The sequence below is a fragment of the Oncorhynchus gorbuscha genome, linkage group LG08 (genome assembly GCF_021184085.1).
Source record: "Oncorhynchus gorbuscha isolate QuinsamMale2020 ecotype Even-year linkage group LG08, OgorEven_v1.0, whole genome shotgun sequence".
Classification (NCBI taxonomy): Eukaryota; Metazoa; Chordata; class Actinopteri; order Salmoniformes; family Salmonidae; genus Oncorhynchus; species Oncorhynchus gorbuscha.
Window position 1 is genome coordinate 70,755,741 of NC_060180.1, and position 18,095 is coordinate 70,773,835.

General features: G+C 41.0%; 1 protein-coding gene across 1 annotated transcript in view; it reads right to left on the minus strand.

Moving 5' to 3' along the window:
* Positions 1–2,548: 2,548 nt before the first annotated feature.
* Positions 2,549–18,095, minus strand: part of LOC124040691 (pinopsin-like) — a 58,814-nt gene continuing 43,267 nt past the window's right edge. Inside the window, exons 3-4 of the mRNA XM_046357766.1 lie at positions 15,661–15,894; positions 2,549–2,902 (exon numbers count right to left, since the gene is read on the minus strand). Coding sequence (XP_046213722.1) covers positions 2,549–2,902; positions 15,661–15,894 — 588 coding nt within the window. The remainder of the gene's footprint in view (positions 2,903–15,660; positions 15,895–18,095) is intronic.

The window sequence follows — 18,095 nt, forward strand, 5'->3', positions numbered from 1 at the left end:
GTAGTGGTAGTGATAAAAAATAAATGTAACCAGGGATGTAGTGGTAGTGATAAAAAGAAATGTAACCAGGGATGTAGTGGTAGTGATAAAAAGAAATGTAACCAGGGATGTAGTGGTAGTGATAAAAAGAAATGTAACCAGGGATGTAGTGGTAGTGATAAAAAGAAATGTAACCAGGGATGTAGTGGTAGTGATAAAAAGAAATGTAACCAGGGATGTAGTGGTAGTGATAAAAAGAAATGTAACCAGGGATGTAGTGGTAGTGAAAAAAAGAAATGTAAGCAGGGATGTAGTGGTAGTGATAATAATAAAAAAGAAATGTAAGCAGGGATGTAGTGGTAGTGATAAAAAGAAATGTAACCAGGGATGTAGTGGTAGTGATAAAAAGAAATGTAACCAGGGATGTAGTGGTAGTGATAAAAAGAAATGTAACCAGGGATGTAGTGGTAGTGATAAAAATAAATGTAACCAGGGATGTAATGGTAGTGATAAAAAGAAATGTAACCAGGGATGTAGTGGTAGTGATAATAATAAAAAATAAATGTAACCAGGGATGTAGTGGTAGTGATAAAAAGAAATGTAACCAGGGATGTAGTGGTAGTGATAAAAATAAATGTAACCAGGGATGTAATGGTAGTGATAAAAAGAAATGTAACCAGGGATGTAGTGGTAGTGATAATAATAAAAAATAAATGTAACCAGGGATGTAGTGGTAGTGATAAAAAGAAATGTAACCAGGGATGTAGTGGAAGTGATAAAAAATAAATGTAACCAGGGATGTAGTGGTAGTGATAATAATAAAAAAGAAATGTAACCAGGGATGTAGTGGAAGTGATAAAAAAGAAATGTAACCAGGGATGTAGTGGTAGTGATAATAATAAAAAAGAAATGTAAGCAGGGATGTAGTGGTAGTGATAAAAAGAAATGTAACCAGGGATGTAGTGGAAGTGATAAAAAAGAAATGTAACCAGGGATGTAGTGGTAGTGATAATAATAAAAAAGAAATGTAAGCAGGGATGTAGTGGTAGTGATAAAAAGAAATGTAACCAGGGATGTAGTGGTAGTGATAAAAAGAAATGTAACCAGGGATGTAGTGGTAGTGATAAAAAAGAAATGTAACCAGGGATGTAGTGGTAGTGATAAAAAGAAATGTAACCAGGGATGTAGTGGTAGTGATAAAAAGAAATGTAACCAGGGATGTAGTGGTAGTGAAAAAAAGAAATGTAAGCAGGGATGTAGTGGTAGTGATAATAATAAAAAAGAAATGTAACCAGGGATGTAGTGGTAGTGATAATAATAAAAAAGAAATGTAACCAGGGATGTAGTGGTAGTGATAAAAATAAATGTAACCAGGGATGTAGTGGTAGTGATAATAATAAAAAAGAAATGTAACCAGGGATGTAGTGGTAGTGATAAAAAGAAATGTAACCAGGGATGTAGTGGTAGTGATAAAAAGGGTAATTGCTGATTACCAATCAAGATGATGGGTGGCGAGTAACGCCCATGTTAACGTTAGCAATTCTAATTTAGTGGGTTGATATCTAACCATGTACACTACAGTAAGACACATTCTGTCTCGACACCTAGCTAATCGTAGGCCTAAATCATAAAATCTGCAATCATATTTCACATGAAAAGAAACAAACTATTGTATCATAATGCTGTAAAGTTGTTTAAAGGCCCAGTGCAATTTTAAAAAACGTGATTTTCACACTATGAAGTTGGAATAATACTGTGAAATTGATGATCATGCCAAGTTTGGTGTAAGACAACCAAAGAACCTTTTTGGAACCCTTTCTTCTAACCCTGGACCTCCAGCCTCCACATTTTATCACCTGGTGATACGTTTTAAGTCGTTTTTTGTACTTTTTTGCATATTTACATAAAATGAAGAAATATACATATCAGACATGCTAACTATGTTTATGACAAATGATATACAACAAGTAACGTGTGACTAGTTCCAGTTGAATACGTTTTAAGTGTCGAGTGATGAAACCAATTTAAAATATTTGATAGAAAATGTAATACAGCAATAGATCAATGCTCAGAATTCATTAACAGTTCAATTTCCTCGTTACCTTTTGTGTTTTTTTTTTTCGTGTTTTTTTCTGAGCGCTTTGTCATCTTCACACCTTTGAAACGTGTCTCCTGAAAATACTTGAAATACAATACTTGAGTTCCCTCAATCTGTGACTCCAATCTCCGCTCAGTGCAAAAACACACTCTTCATCTCTCTCTGTTTTTTTGCACTATAAAGGTACACTGACAGGGGGTGAAATCACATCGACATGTCATGGAACTAATATATTTTACAAAAGTTTACAAATTGCACAAAATAAATTGGGGTTCTTCGCACCATTCTCTCCCCACTCTCGGTCCATAGGCGTATTTGAGCTAGTAAACGGCGACAGAATGTATAAGCTTGTGCAGACCCAGACAGATTGATGTCCTCCCTCAAGATGCACTAGCAGCTCCTGCGGCTCCCCTTCCAAAGAGTCCGGAGGCATTCAGATTTTATAGCCTGCTGTCCATCATACTGACAGCACTAAATCCACTTTGATGACTCCTCTGGATCCTCCTCCCCTCCCTGTAATTGGTTCCTAGGGGTTGTAACCCCTGTTCGCCCCAGAACGCCGTTGTAGTGGGCCACTAGTGACACAATGGTGGGCCTGACCATGTCAGAGTAAGCAGGGGCGGCTGAGTCCAGGGTTGCATTCCCCAGCTGGGGGACGTCGCTGGTGGGCTGCCCAAGGGAGGTAACCATGAAAGTTAAGTTGTGTTGGTTGGTTTTGCGGGCACTGCCTCGGGTGGCTTTGGGCAGTGCCTTGGAGGAGTTCCTGAGGCTGGAACCCCGCTGAGGCTCTTGGCACCTCAGCAGCGCTCGGAAACACCTGTGAAACTGGCATACCAGTGCACACACACACACGCCCACATCCAAACACACACCCAACATGCAGACGGACAAACAGAAGGATGCAGAGACAGTAGATAATCTGTTGGCTGTGTATTATCAGATTGAACCACTAAGGAATGGTCAGGCTAGAAAACACATCCAGTCATGGCCTTTCTTAAAATGGGGAAAACAAATTATGTATGTACTATCATTAGCCTTTATTCACTGCAAACAGCAGTGTTAAGTTTTAAGGACCATTTACTAATGTACCTACTTCAAGTTGTTACCTACCCCAACTCCACAAAGACTACTTAGAGATACAAGTGTACCTGCTTGAGGTTAATATATGCCATTTAGCATACAGTCATGCGTGCATACATTTTACGTATGGGTGGTCCCAGCAATCGAACCCACTACCCTGTGGTTACAAGCACCATGCCCTACCAACTGAGCTACAAAGTCACATCTCTGCAGGCACAATCACATAAACTCTCCAACTTCCTGCTGACAAACAAGGGGTCCATACAAGTTGAGCCTTTCTCACCGGGGAAATGAATTCGCTCCGTGACACATGACTCCCGCTCTCTTTCTCTTGAGAAGTGCAATGGTCGATAATTACGAGCAATTCAGAGCCGTCTGATTGGAGACCTCCGTTTCCTTTTCATGTGGAACAAAGCTGAGAGACACTAATTATTTGTGCATTTCCCAAATGGAATTAAATGCTGAATTAATTACATTCTCAATCAAGAATGGAACAATTTCAGCTTTTTCAATTGGATAAGTGTTTGCTAATGTGAGGTACTGGTGACCTTTTAAATGGAAAAAGCCTGCTGAGGTAAGAGGACAACAGAGACTTATTTTCTCACCCGTACCCTAACCACTACATCATAGTCCCGCACAGAGAGATGAGCAATGATTACAATAATGGACTAGATGGAGTCAGGTCTATAATTATTGGCACCCTTGATAAAGATTAGCAAAAAATATTGTATACATTAAATAATACAAATACTGAACTATATTGTATTCTCAAAAAAAAACACCCTGTTTGCAGCACCCTCCCCTTGCGAGGGTAACAACACTGAGCCTTATTCTAAAATGTTTTATGACATCGGAAAACATGTTGGGAGGGATTTTAGAACATTCATCCATACAGAATCTTTCCAGATCCTTGATATCCTTCGTCTGTGCTTATGGACTGCCCTCTTTCATTCAAACCACAGGTTTTCAATAGGGTTCAAGTCAGGAGACTGAGATGGCCATTGCAAAATGTTTATTTTGTAGTCAATTAACCATTTCTTTGTGGATTTGAATGTGTGCTTGGGGTTATTTTCTTGCTGGTATATCCACCTCCGGCCAAGTTTCAGCTTCCTGACAGAGACAACCAAGTTTTTGGCAAAAATGTCCTGGTACTGGGTAAAGTTCATGATGCTGTTGACCTTAATAAGGGCCCCAGGACCCGTGGAAGCAATATATACCCATAACATCAAAGATCCACCATCATATTTTACCGTAGGTGTAAGGTACTTTTCTGCATATGCTTCTGCCTATCAACAGAAATAGATTGGATTCTGCATGAACACGCCATCTATATTTAAAACCCACAGTGATCAGGAAACTACAGATGATCTATCTCACGTTTCACTCCAAAGTCAAAAAACTCACAGCTCAGATATTTAATTTATTGAAAGCAGACAGACTGAATTATTTAAAAACTCCAGATCCCGTTTTAAAAGCATAACAATTAGGCCATTGGTTTGTTTTTATTCCAGGCACACATTCAGATGGAGACAGAGACCTTAGTAGAAACATCCTATGGCCCAGGCTGAACTTTCACAACTCTCCCGTCCTGTACCGCCATCTTAAGGGCACTGACGTCACCTCCCTTGAGAAAACGTAGTGTACTTAGTATACTCAGCATATTTCATGTATACTTATAGTCTACTACATTTCCTCAAGAGAAGTCAAAAAGTAGAGAGCCCTACGGCACTGTTGCCTCTTCAGACGGAAATCACTAAAACAGAGACACACACACACACACACACACACACACACACACACACACACACACACACACACACACACACACACACACACACACACACACACACACACACACACACACACAGAAGAGATAATCCAGACAAAACCAAGATACGGTAACAAAGATCCACAGTACGTTGGCAAAAGTAGGCAATCCCCATCTCATGATGTCATATCGGAGAGGCTAGAGACTGGCATGAGGTGGATAGAACCTCTATGATCTTGTTGTTGAGCATCCCCTGGTTTTTGTCAGCTGTCAAAACACAAACCCTACTGGGGAGAGGATAGGATAGATGAGTGAGAGGTGGAAAGCAGAACAGGAGACAGCAAAAGGCCATAATACTGTATGGGTGATACAGGGGGAAACATCAAATAGTGGGTCTAAGACCCGGATGGAAAGAACTGTGATACGTAGGTGGAATGAGAGAAGTTGTGGGAAAGTTTGTAATGAACTTTGACTGTTCTGGTCTGGTTCAGTGCACTGAAGCTAAGATCTAAATGTTTCATTGGCACTGGTTGAAAAACACCTGAGGGGTATGTCACGAAGAGGGGTGGAGGAGTTGGTTAGCTCCAAGGCTGGCTCTGCAAACACAGCAGTTTATATAAGGCCGGGAGTCCATCCGAACCTTCTAGTTGACAAGGGAGATTCAAGGTAAATTGAAGGTAAACGCTGCAGATGTTGGCTCAATTCAAAACTATATTTATTAAAGCGGCAATCAGTAATTGAAACAATAACAAAGAGCACTCCCACTTATTTTATTTAACCGTGAAAGTCAGTTAAGAACAAATACTTATTTTATTTAACCGTGTAAGTCAGTTAAGAACAAATACTTATTTTATTTAACCAAACAAATACTTATTTTTACAATGACGGACTACTGTGGAACAGTGGGTTAACTGCCTTGTTCAGGGGCAGAGCGACAGAAATGTACCTTGTCAGCTCAGGGATTCAATCCAGCAACCGTTCAGTTACAGGCCCAACGCTCTAACCACTAGGCTACCTGCTGCCCCAAAATGACTGACCGTCCATGATGTCAAAGTCATATTTGTAATGTTTTGAGGCTATACGGCATTTCTTTACACTTACATTGTTTACAAACATCGGAGTAAAATAGCTTATATTTTGTGTTCTGATGACATACGACAATTGAACTAAGCTCATGGAGGCATTTAGAAGTTACATCAATGGGTACATATACAGTACCAGTCAAAGGTTTGGCCACACCTACTCATTCTTTATTTTTACTATTTTCTACATCGTAGACAAATATTGAAGACAAAACTATTAAATAACACAATCATGTAGTAACCAAAAAAAAGTGTTAAACAAATCAAAATATATATTTATATTTGATATTCTTCAAAATTGTCACACATTGCCTTGATGACAGCGTTGCACACTAATTTTAAAGGAAATACACAGAGTATACAAAACATTAAGAACACCTGCTCTTTCCATGACATAGACTGACCAAGTGAAACCAGGTGAAAGCTATGATTTATGTTAAATCGCCAGAAATCCGTGTAGATGAAGGGGAAAGACAACATATTTAAGTTCCTTTGAACAGGGTATGGTAGAAGGTTCCAGGCACACTGATTTATATCAAGAACTGCAACGCTGCTGGGCTTTTCACACTCAACAGTTTCCCTTGTGTATCAAGAACAGTCCACCACCCAAAGGACATCCAGCCAACTTCACACAACTGTGGGAAGCATTGGAGTCAACATGGGCCAGCATCCCTGTGGAACGCTTTGTAGAGTCCATGCCCAGACAAATTGAGGCTTTTCTTTAAGGCAAAAACTGTGTTCCTAATGTTTGGTATAGCCAGTGTATATAGACAATTTTATTCACAAAAACTGTTGTGAGCCAACTGTTGAAAGGACTTGAGGAAGAAAGGGAATGGTAAATGGGTGGGTGTACCTAGTCAGTTGTACAACTAGAAATGCCTTCAGCTGAAATGTGTCCTAAACCCCTCAAGAGTTGTAATGTGAATGACCTCGCTGACAGGAACTGATCATAAAAGCAGGGAGATGTCACGCCTTGGTCATTGTATTTTGTGTTTTTGGTATATGTTTGGGTAAGCCAGGGTGTGACATGGGTTTATATGTTGTGTTTCGTATTGGGGTTTGTATTAATTGGGATTGTGTATGATTAGGGGTGTGTCTAGTTAGGCTTGGCTGCCTGGGGCGATTCTCAATCAGAGTCAGGTGCTTGTCGTTGTCTCTGATTGAGAACCGTATTTAGACAGCCTGACTTTCGCGTTGTATTTTGTGGGTGTTTATTCCTGTCTCTGTGTAGTGTTCACCAGATAGGCTGTAATAGGGTTCACGTTTGTTGTTTTTGTATTTATTCAGTTATTTCATGTACCGCGATTTACTTCATTAAAAGTCATGAGTAACCTACACGCTGCATTTCGACGTTACAGGAGATGTACACAGCCGGACGTCATTACTACCGATATGTGATTGAGGTGGAAATGTTACATGTTTGATTTGCCAGTAGAAATGTCAGATGTATAACCTTTAAAACGCTTCAAGCGCTTCATTCTATTATCCGCAGACTATTTTCACTTTGTTTGGCAGCACCTTTACTGGGCCTTTATAAATGTAGCAACTCTAAACAAAATGCTACAGTTCAGCAACATCATTTGGATATTTGTTTCCTTACCTCATGAGCAATAGGGAAATGTGAATTATTGTTTGGATTATAATTAATGGACATTTTGGTTGGGGTTTGATAAAAGTTTAGTCGGGACAATTGATGTCTGACATTATTTAAAGTGGAAATTACAAACTTTAGAAGCCTTTTTAAACCTCAAATACACTACAAGTTTGCATTATCTGCTGTGCAGGACATTTCCTGCAAAAAAAAACAGGGTGATCAAATGAAGACCCTGCATCTGTACGCTCGTTTTTGTAGCCATTTTAACAATACTCCATCTGCAACATCCCATGGCCACCTTCACTGTACTAAGAGGGAGAGAAGAAGCTAATTGTACTCACCATATACACAGTGCCATACTGTTGTCTTCGACGGTCTTCAGTGAGACAAACACATACCGCTACTTGTATCTGTACAGCATTTTTAGTCTTCAACTCGCCTCAACTCACAGTTTCCATTGTTACGGGCTGGGAGGAATTGAAGACTGAAAATGACATACAGGACATTCCGGTCTCCGATGAGCGGGGTCAAAACATCCTTTAAGGTCAGCCATTGGTGGGATGTATTTGAGGTCAGCCATTGGTGGGATGTATTTGAGGTCAGCCATTGGTGGGATGTATTTGAGGTCAGCCATTGGTGGGATGATTTGAAAGAGGCACGATGAGACATTGGAGCATTCATACTGTCATTATGTAGCATTATATCATTCATATAATTGTGAGCAATAAACCTACATTTAAGACATAGAGGGCTTTCAACTGTGCACACCAGGGTTTTACTGTTGAGTAAAAGTTGCACTTGATACACACAATGCTGGACTCATACGAAAAAGTTAATGGAGCTGTATGTACATAACTACCTCAATTACCTCATACCCCGGCACATCAACTCGGTACTGGTGCTCCCTGTGTATACAGTAGCCATGGTATTATCTGGTACTCGCTGTATTTACAGTAGCCATGTTATTACCTGGTACTCCCTGTATTTACAGTAGCCATGTTATTACCTGGTACTCCCTGTATTTACAGTAGCCATGTTATTACCTGGTACTCCCTGTATTTACAGTAGCCATGTTATTACCTGGTACTCCCTGTATTTACAGTAGCCATGGTATTACCTGGTGCTCCATGTATTTACAGTAGCCATGTTATTACCTGGTATTCCCTGTATTTACAGTAGCCATGTTATTACTTGGTACTCCCTGTATTTACAGTAGCCATGTTATTACTTGGTACTCCCTGTATTTACAGTAGCCATGTTATTACCTGGTACTCCCTGTATTTACAGTAGCCATGTTATTTTTACTCATTGTTATTCATTATTCACTGTGTATTTATTCCTCGTATTGCTCAAACATAAAACCTCCTAACAGAATAACTCAACAAAAATACACTCCTTTATTTGTCCGCGATTGGAATACATTTGATAACAAAACAGTGTGGGGGGGATATAGTATATCAGAATTCGTACTGATCAATTATTTGTGTGTTTGTGGATATTTGATTAATCACCTCTTTGATAGGTATGCAACTCCAGCAGTTCAGCTATACTGAAGCAACTGTCTGTATGACAGTTCACTTCCTTGCCCTGACCACTCTTCAAAACCCCTTTATTTGACTCACTGGTCCAAAGAGCATAATAACTCAAAAATAACACACACAATACAAGGGCTGGAACCGGTTCAGGGAAAAGAACCAAAAACCAGAGAATAACCACATTTTTCATGGAACAGAACCATAACTGAGAATGATAGTGATCTACACTGTTTCCAGGAAGCATTACTCTAAAGCATGGGAATCAGTTAATGACGATCTTTTATGTTCTGAGATTTTTTTTCTTCAGATCCACAAAAAAACAAAAAACATAACAAAGCCTCTACACAAATCCCTCAGTGTCACTCAGAAACAAATTCCAGTGTCTGCCTGCCATTACCAGTGTGTGTAGGCTACTTGCCCCCCCCCCCCCCCCCGGAGCAAGCGTAGACTACTGTAGTTAATGACGTTACACATGTGATTGAGAAATTAGGGAGAGAGATTTTTTTCTCACTAGAGAACAATGGATTCACTTTATCAATGCTAGTTAAGGAGACTATAGTTATCACGTTTCACATTGGATTTATTAACTACAAAAAAGGTATGTGTTTTTATTTTCATTCTGGTGCCTCTCTGCACACACAAGCTTGTTAGATAGCCAGCTCATTAAGTTTGCCAGCTCGTAAGCTAGCCAGCTCATTAGATAGCCAGCTCGTAAGCTAGCCAGCTCGTTAGATAGCCAGCTCATTAGATAGCCAGCTTGTTAGCTAGCTCTGGTCTAGCTCTTGAAAACTCAATGCGGCACTATGTGTAATTTTAAAAATATATATTTCACCTTTATTTAACTAGGTAGGCTAGCTGAGAACAGGTTCTCATTTACAAATGTGACCTGGCCAAGATAAAGCAAAGCAGAGTGACACAAACAACAGCACAGAGTTACACATGGAATAAACAAACGTACAGTCAATAACACAATAGAAAAAGTATATATACATTGTGAGCAAATGGTGTGAGGAGGTAAGGCAATAAATAGGACATATTAGAGAAGTAATTACAATTTAGCAAATTAACACTGGAGTGATGGATGAGCAGATGATGATGTGCAAGTAGAAATACTGGAAATAGAGGTGTGCAAAAGAGAAAGAAAAGTAAATAAAACAATATGGGGATGAGGTAGTTGGATGGGCTATTTACAGATGGGCTATGTAATGTAATGGAACTGAGAGTCATGATCAGGGGCTAGCTCTGGTCCAACGATAGGTAGCTCTGATCCAACGATAGTTAAACCAACTCTCTGAAGTTCAAAGACATTGAAAGTTCCTCCATAGAAGCCACTCCTCCGTAGGTATAATACTGTGGGCCTAATTCAGATATTGCACGTCATAACAACAAGATGCCTAGCGCTTCATGCCCAGCGCTCTCCTTACCCGCAAAATGTTAGTCCTACTCCACACCTTACACTACACTTGTCTGTCTAATGCATGTACATAGCTTGCACGTTCGATAGCAATCTGCTCTATCCATTGGTGAAGTAATTTAATTTTAATCTAAATGTTTCCAAAATATATATTTGATTTTACACAGCTGTCTTTTTAAACCTGTCTGGAAAAAAACGATACTATATCTTTGTTGAAAGAAATCATCTGAGCTGCATGCGATTAAACACGCGCTCCTTTCGTTGCCTTCAAACCCAAAGAAATGTAAACACATAGAGTTTGCTAAACGGCATTGGAACTTGGATTGGAACCGGTGCTTTGGTCAGATGACATGAAATGATAGGTATTTTTTTGGCACGCACACCAGTGGTGGGTTTGGCATCGAAATGAGAATGCATCAGCAGAAAAGAGCCCCGTACCTACTGTAAAATATGGTGGTGGATCTTTGACATTACAGGGCTATTCTGCGACCATGTCTCACAGCTGTTTACTTGTGAAGGTGTACTGAAGGAGTACTGAAGGAATACTGAAGGTATACTGAAGGAATAATGAAGGAATACTGAAGATCTACTGAAGGTGTACTGAAGGTATACTGAAGAAATACTGAAGGTGTACTGAAGGTGTACTGAAGGTGTACTGAAGATGTACTGAAGGAATACTGAAAGAGGACTGAAGATCTACTGAAGGAATACTGAAGGTGTACTGAAAGAATACTGATGTGTACTGAAGGTGTACTGAAGATGTACTGAAGGAATACTGAAGGTGTACTAAAGAAGGAAGGTACTGAAGTGTACTGAAGGTGTACTGAAGATGAACTGATAGTGTACTGAAGGAAGACTGAAGGAATACTGAAGGTCTACTGAAGGAATACTGAAAGAGGACTGAAGATCTACTGAAGGAATACTGAAGGTGTACTGAAGGAATACTGATGTTTACTGAAGGTGTACTGAAGATGTACTGATAGTGTACTGAAAGAATACTGAAGGAATACTGAAGGTGTACTGAAGGAATACTGAAAGAGGACTGAAGATCTACTGAAGGAATACTGAAGGTGTACTGAAGGAATACTAATGTGTACTGAAGGAATACTGATGTGAACTGAAGGTGTACTGAACGTGTACTAAAGGTCAACTGAAGGTGTACTGAAGATGTACTTAATATGTACCGAAGATGTAGTGAAGGTGTACTGAAGGTGTATTGAACGTCAACTGGGGGTGTACTGAAGGTGTACTGTGTCCCATGGAATACACGTTGTGGATCTTAATGTTTTTCCTCATAATCCTGGACGATCGGACCACCATTTTATTACATTTGCAATCGCAACAAATAATCTGCTCAGACCCCAACCAAGGTGCATCAAAAGTTGTGCTATAAATTCTCAGACAACACAAAAATTCCTTGATGCCCTTTCAGACTCCCTCTGCCTACCCAAGGACGTCAGAGGACAAAAATCAGTTAACCACCTAACTGAGGAACTCAATTTAATCTTGAACAAAACCTTAGATGCAGTTGCACCCCTAAAAACAAAACAAAAATTCTCATAAGAAACTAGCTCCCTGGTATACAGAAAATACCCCCGCTCTGAAGCAAGCCTCCAGAAAATTGGAACGGAAATGGCGCCACACCAAACTGGAAGTCTTCGGACTAGCTTGGAAAGACAGTACCGTGCAATATCGAAGAGCCCTCACTGCTGCTCGATCATCCTATTTTTCAAACTTAATTGAGGAAAATAAGAACAATCAGATATTTATTTTTGATACTGTCGCAAAGCTAACTAAAAAGCAGCATTTCAGCTGTAATAAATTCTTGATCTTCTTTGAGGAAAAGTCATGATCATTAGAAAGAAAATTATGGAATCCTCTTTAAATCTGCATATTCCTCCAAAGCTCAGTTGTCCTGAGTCTGCACAACTCTGCCAGGACCTAGGATCAAGAGAGACACTCAAGTGTACTATATCTTTTGACACAATGATGAAAATAATCATGGCCTCTAAACCTTCAAGCTGCATACTGGACCCTATTCCAACTAAACTACTGAAAGAGCTGCTTCCTGTGCTTGGCGCTCCTATGTTGAACATAATAAACGGCTCTCTATCCACCGGATGTGTACCAAACTCACTAAAAGTGGCAGTAATAAAGCCTCTCTTGAAAAAGCCAAACCTTGAACCAGAAAATATAAAAAACTATCAGCCTATATCGAATCTTCCATTCCTCTCAATTTAAAAAGAAAAAAGCTGTTGCACAGCAACTCACTGCCTTCCTGAAGACAAACAATGTATACGAAATGCTTCAGTCTGGTTTAGACCCCATGAAAGCACTGCGACTGCACTTGTGAAGGTGGTAAATTACCTTTCAATGGTGGCAGACCGAGGCTCTGCATCTGTCCTCGTGCTCCTAGACCTTAGTGCTGCTTTTGATACCATCGATCATCACATTCTTTTGGAGAGATTGGAAACCCTTATTGGTCTACATGGACAACTTCTGGCCTGGTTTAGATCTTATCTGTCGGAAAGATCAGTTTGTCTCTGTGAATGGTTTGTCCTCTGACAAATCAACTGTAAATTTCGGTGTTCCTCAAGGTTCCGTTTTAGGACCACTATTGTTTTCACTATATATTTTACCTCTTGGGGATGTCATTCGATAACATAATGTTAGCTTTCACTGCTATGCAGATGACACACAGCTGTATATTTCAATGAAACAAGGATGAAACCCCAAAATTGCCCTCTCTAGAAGCCTGTGTTTCAGACATAAGGAAGTGGATGGCTGCAAACTTTCTACTTTTAAACTCAGACAAAAGAGAGATGCTTGTTCTAGGTCCCAAGAAACAAAAAGATATTCTGTTGAATATGACAATTAATCTTGATGGTTGTACAGTCGTCTCAAATAAAACTGTGAAGGACCTCGGCGTTACTCTGGACCCTGATCTCTCTTTTGACGAACATATCAAGACTGTTTCAAGGACAGCTTTTTTCCATCTAAGTAACATTGCAAAAATCAGAAATGTTCTGTCCAAAAATGATGCAGAAAAATTAATCCATGCTTTTGCTACTTCTGGGTTAGACTACTGCAATACTCTACTTTCCGGCCACCCAGATAAAGCACTAAATAAACTTCAGTTAGTGCTAAATATGGCTGCTAGAATATTGACTAGAACCAAAACAAATTGATCATATTACTCCAGTGCTAGTCTCCCTAAACTGGCTTCCTGTTAAGGCAAGCATTACATGGGCTTGCTCCTACCTATCTTTCCGATTTGGTCCTGCCGCACACACCTACACGTATGCTACGGTCACAAGACGCAGGCCTCCTAATTGTCCCTAGAATTTCTAAGCAAACAGCTGGAGGCAGGGCTTTCTCCAATAGAGCTCAATTTTTATGGAATGGTCTGCCTACCCATGTGAGAGACGCAGCCTCGGTCTCAACCTTTAAGTCTTTACTGAAGACTCATCTCTTCAGTGGGTCATATGATTGAGTGGAGTCTGGCCCAGGAGTGTGAAGGTGAACGGAAAGGCTCTGGAGCAATGAACCGCCCTTGCTGTCTCTGCCTGGCTGGTTCCCCTCTCCCCACTGGGATTCTCTGCCTCTAACCCTATTACAGGGGCTGAGTCACTGGCTTACTGGTGCCCTTTCATGCAGTCCCCAGGAGGGGTGCCTCACTTGAGTGGGTTGAGTCACTGACGTGATCTTCCTGTCTGGATTGCCCCCCCCCCCCCCCCTTGGGTTGTGCCTTGGTGGAGATCTTTGTGGGCTATACTCAGCCTTGTCTCAGGATGGTAAGTCGGTGGTTGAAGATATCCCTCTAGTGGTGTGGGGGCTGTGCTTTAGCAAAGTGGGTGGGGTTATATCCTTCCTGTTTGGCCCTGTCCGGGGGGTATCATCGGATGGGGCCACAGTGTCTCATGACCCCTCCTGTCTCAGCCTCCAGTATTTATGCTGCAGTAGTTTATGTGTCGGGGGACTAAGGTCAGTATGTTATATCTGGAGTACTCCTGTCTTATCCGGTGTCCTGTGTGAATGTAAGTATGCTCTCTCTAATTATCTCTTTCTTTCTCTCTCACGGAGGACCTGAGCCCTAGGACCATGCCTCAGGACTACCTGGCATGATGACTCCTTGCTGCCCCCAGTCCACCTGGCCGTGCTGCTGCTATAGTTTCAACTGTTCTGCCTGTGGCTATGGAAACCTGACCTGTTCACCGGACGTGCTACCTGTCCCAGACCTGCTGTTTTCAAATCTCTAGAGACAGAAGGAGCGGTAGAGATACTCTTCATGATCGGCTATGAAAAGCCAACTGACATTTACTCCTGAGGTGCTGACTTGCTGCACCCTCAACAACTACTGGGATTATTATTATTTGACCATGCTGGTCATTTATGAACATTTGAACATCTTGTCCACGGTCTGTTATAATCTCCGCCCGGCACAGCCAGAAGAGGACTGGCCACCCCTCATAGCCTGGTTCCTCTCTAGGTTTCTTCCTAGGTTTTGGCCTTTCTAGAGAGTTTGTCCTAGCCACCGTGCTTTTACACCTGCATTGCTTGCTGTTTGGGGTTTTAGGCTGGGTTTCTGTACAGCATTTTGAGATATCAGCTGATGAGAGAAGGGTTATATAAATACATTTGATTTGATACTGAAGGTGTACTGAAGGTCAACTGAATGTGTACTGAAAGTGTACTGAAGGTCTACTGAAGATGTACTGAAGATGTACTGAAGCTGTACTGAAGGTCTACTGAAGGTCGACTGAAGATGTACTGAAGATGTACTGAAGCTGTACTGAAGGTGTACTGAAGGTGTACTGAAGGTCAACCTATTTTTTTCACTTTGTATTCATGTGGATGATTACGAGCGTGTCTCTCTCAACTAGTTATGAAGATATAGGTAACCCAATGTTGTAATGTTTCGTTATGACAGTCATGTAGGTGAACCCATGGTGTAATGTTATGTTATGTTATGAAGCTGTAACCTTTCCCCTAATTCGCAGGTTTTCCAGAAATTCCCAGAATCCTACAGCCTTGATTTCTGAAAAACCTGAGGATTTTGCAAGTATGACCATTCCGTTCTAACAGTGATGAGCATGATTATCTATCTCACCTGCTTGTTCATGAAGATATAGATAACAGGGTTGAAGACCGTGCTGGTCTTGGCCATGATCGCGGGGACGATGCTGGCCTCGGGGGTGACCAGGCCAGGGCGTCCGAAGGTGGCCAGCAAGGCCATGACCCCATATGGCAACCAGCACATCAGGTACACCATCACCATGACTACCACCATGACGAGAACACGCTGCTCCCTCTTCCTGCTCATAGCTGTGTTGATGGCGGTAACCTGCCGAGGCATTAAGCAGGGAAGGAGAGACGACGTGTGCAGTCGATGAAAGAGAAAGGTAACAGAGGGGGGGGGCATAGAAAGACAGGAAGCGAGAGAGAGAATAGCATTTAGAATGTCATTCTTGCTCCTCAGACACAGGGAACACAGTGGCATTAGAGTGGAATCAGAGAAAGACAATGAAGGGAATGAGATGGAGTGGCTTTTCCCAGACAGGCATGTTCTGACAAACAAACAGAAAGTGCTTAGCTACTGTTTAGGAGTCCTCATTTTATAGATTTTTCCCCAATTGTAAACAGTAGGTCAGCACCAGAGGAGGCTGGTGGGAGGAGCTATATATAGGTATTCCTCTTTAAGGAATACCTAGGATAGGATAAGTAATCCCTCTCCCCCCCTTTAAGATTTAGATGCACTATTGTAAAGTGACTGTTCCACTGGATGTCATAAGGTGAATGCACCAATTTGTAAGTCGCTCTGGATAAGAGCGTCTGCTAAATGACTTAAATGTAAATGTAAATGTATTTATTTACCTTTATTTAACTAGGCAAGTCAGTTAAGAACAAATTCTTATTTACAATGGCACACTATCCAGACCAAACCCGGATGACGTTGGGCCAATTGTGCGCCGCCCTAAGGGACTCCCAATCCCGGCCGGCTGTGATACAGCCTGGAAATGAACCAGGGTCTGTAGTGACACCTCTACCACTGAGATGCAGTGCCTTAGACCACTGCACCACTCGGGAGCCCCGTTCCATAAAACACATCATATGGAAACCACGTTTAACTCCTTCCATTATTAATTCCATTCCAGACATTACAATGAGCTGTACTCCTATAGCGCCTGCCACCAGCCTCCTCTGTTAGGCACAATACGACATCAGGGATAGATGTCACATGTCTTGACATGGCTGGATTCTGAGGAACATACTCATGCACTATAGAAACACACACACTATATAAACACACACACACTATATAAACACACACTATAGAAACACACACACTATAGAAACACACACACACACACTATAGAAACAGACACACTATAGAAACACACACACACATTATAGAAACACACACACACACACACTATAGAAACACACACACACACACACACACACTATAGAAACACACACACTATAGAAACACACACACTATAGAAACACACACACTATAGAAACACACACACACACTATAGAAACACACACACACACTATAGAAACACACACACACACTATAGAAAAACACACACACACGCACAGTACCCGCTGGGATTCTTGCTCCGCATTGTTTCCCAATGGCTACCCGTAATATCAAATCAAATGTTATTTGTCACATGCTTTGTAAACAGGTGTAGACTAACAGGGAAATGCTTACTTAGGGCCCTTCCCAAAATTCAAAGAAAAATAAGATAAATTCACAGTAAAATGCATATTTTTTTAAAGAATAACACGTGGACCAAATAAACAAGTTTCCACGGAGACAGACACTTTGACAGAAATCCGGGTTCAAAAAGCCTCAGTGCTGACATGATATAGGGGATCGGAGTGTTTGCAGCCACTCTGTCACCGATCCCTCCGGAACATTCATTACGCACACCTGTCCCCCACTGATTAGTACTTGTGTAAGTACTTGTATAAGTGTGTCCTTTGGTTTCCATTGGGAAGGTTAGTATTGGGAAATATCTACAATGCTGTTGATCCATCCTCAATGTTCTCCTATCACAGTCATTAATCAACTCTGTAACTGTTTTAACATCACCATTGGACTCATGGTGAAATCCCTGAGCAGTTACCTTCCTCTCTGGTAACTGAGTTAGGAAGGATGCCTGTACCTTTGTAGTCACATCCACCAATAGGTGCCCTTGTGAGACATTGGAAAATCTCCCTGGTATTTGTGGTCGAATCTATGTTTGAAATTCACTGCTCAACTTAGGGATCTTACAGATAATTGTATGTGTGGGGTACAGAGATGAAGTAGTCATTCAAAATCATGTTAAACACTATTATTGCACACAGAGTGAGTCCATGCAACTTATTATGTGACTTGTTAAGCACATTTTTACTCCTGAATTTATTTAGGCTTGGCATAACAAAGGTGTTGAATACCTAATGACTCAAGACATTTCAGCTTTTCATTTTGTATTCATTAGTACAAAATTAAGTATTAAGTGTGAAAAAATGTGGGAACCCCTGACTTAG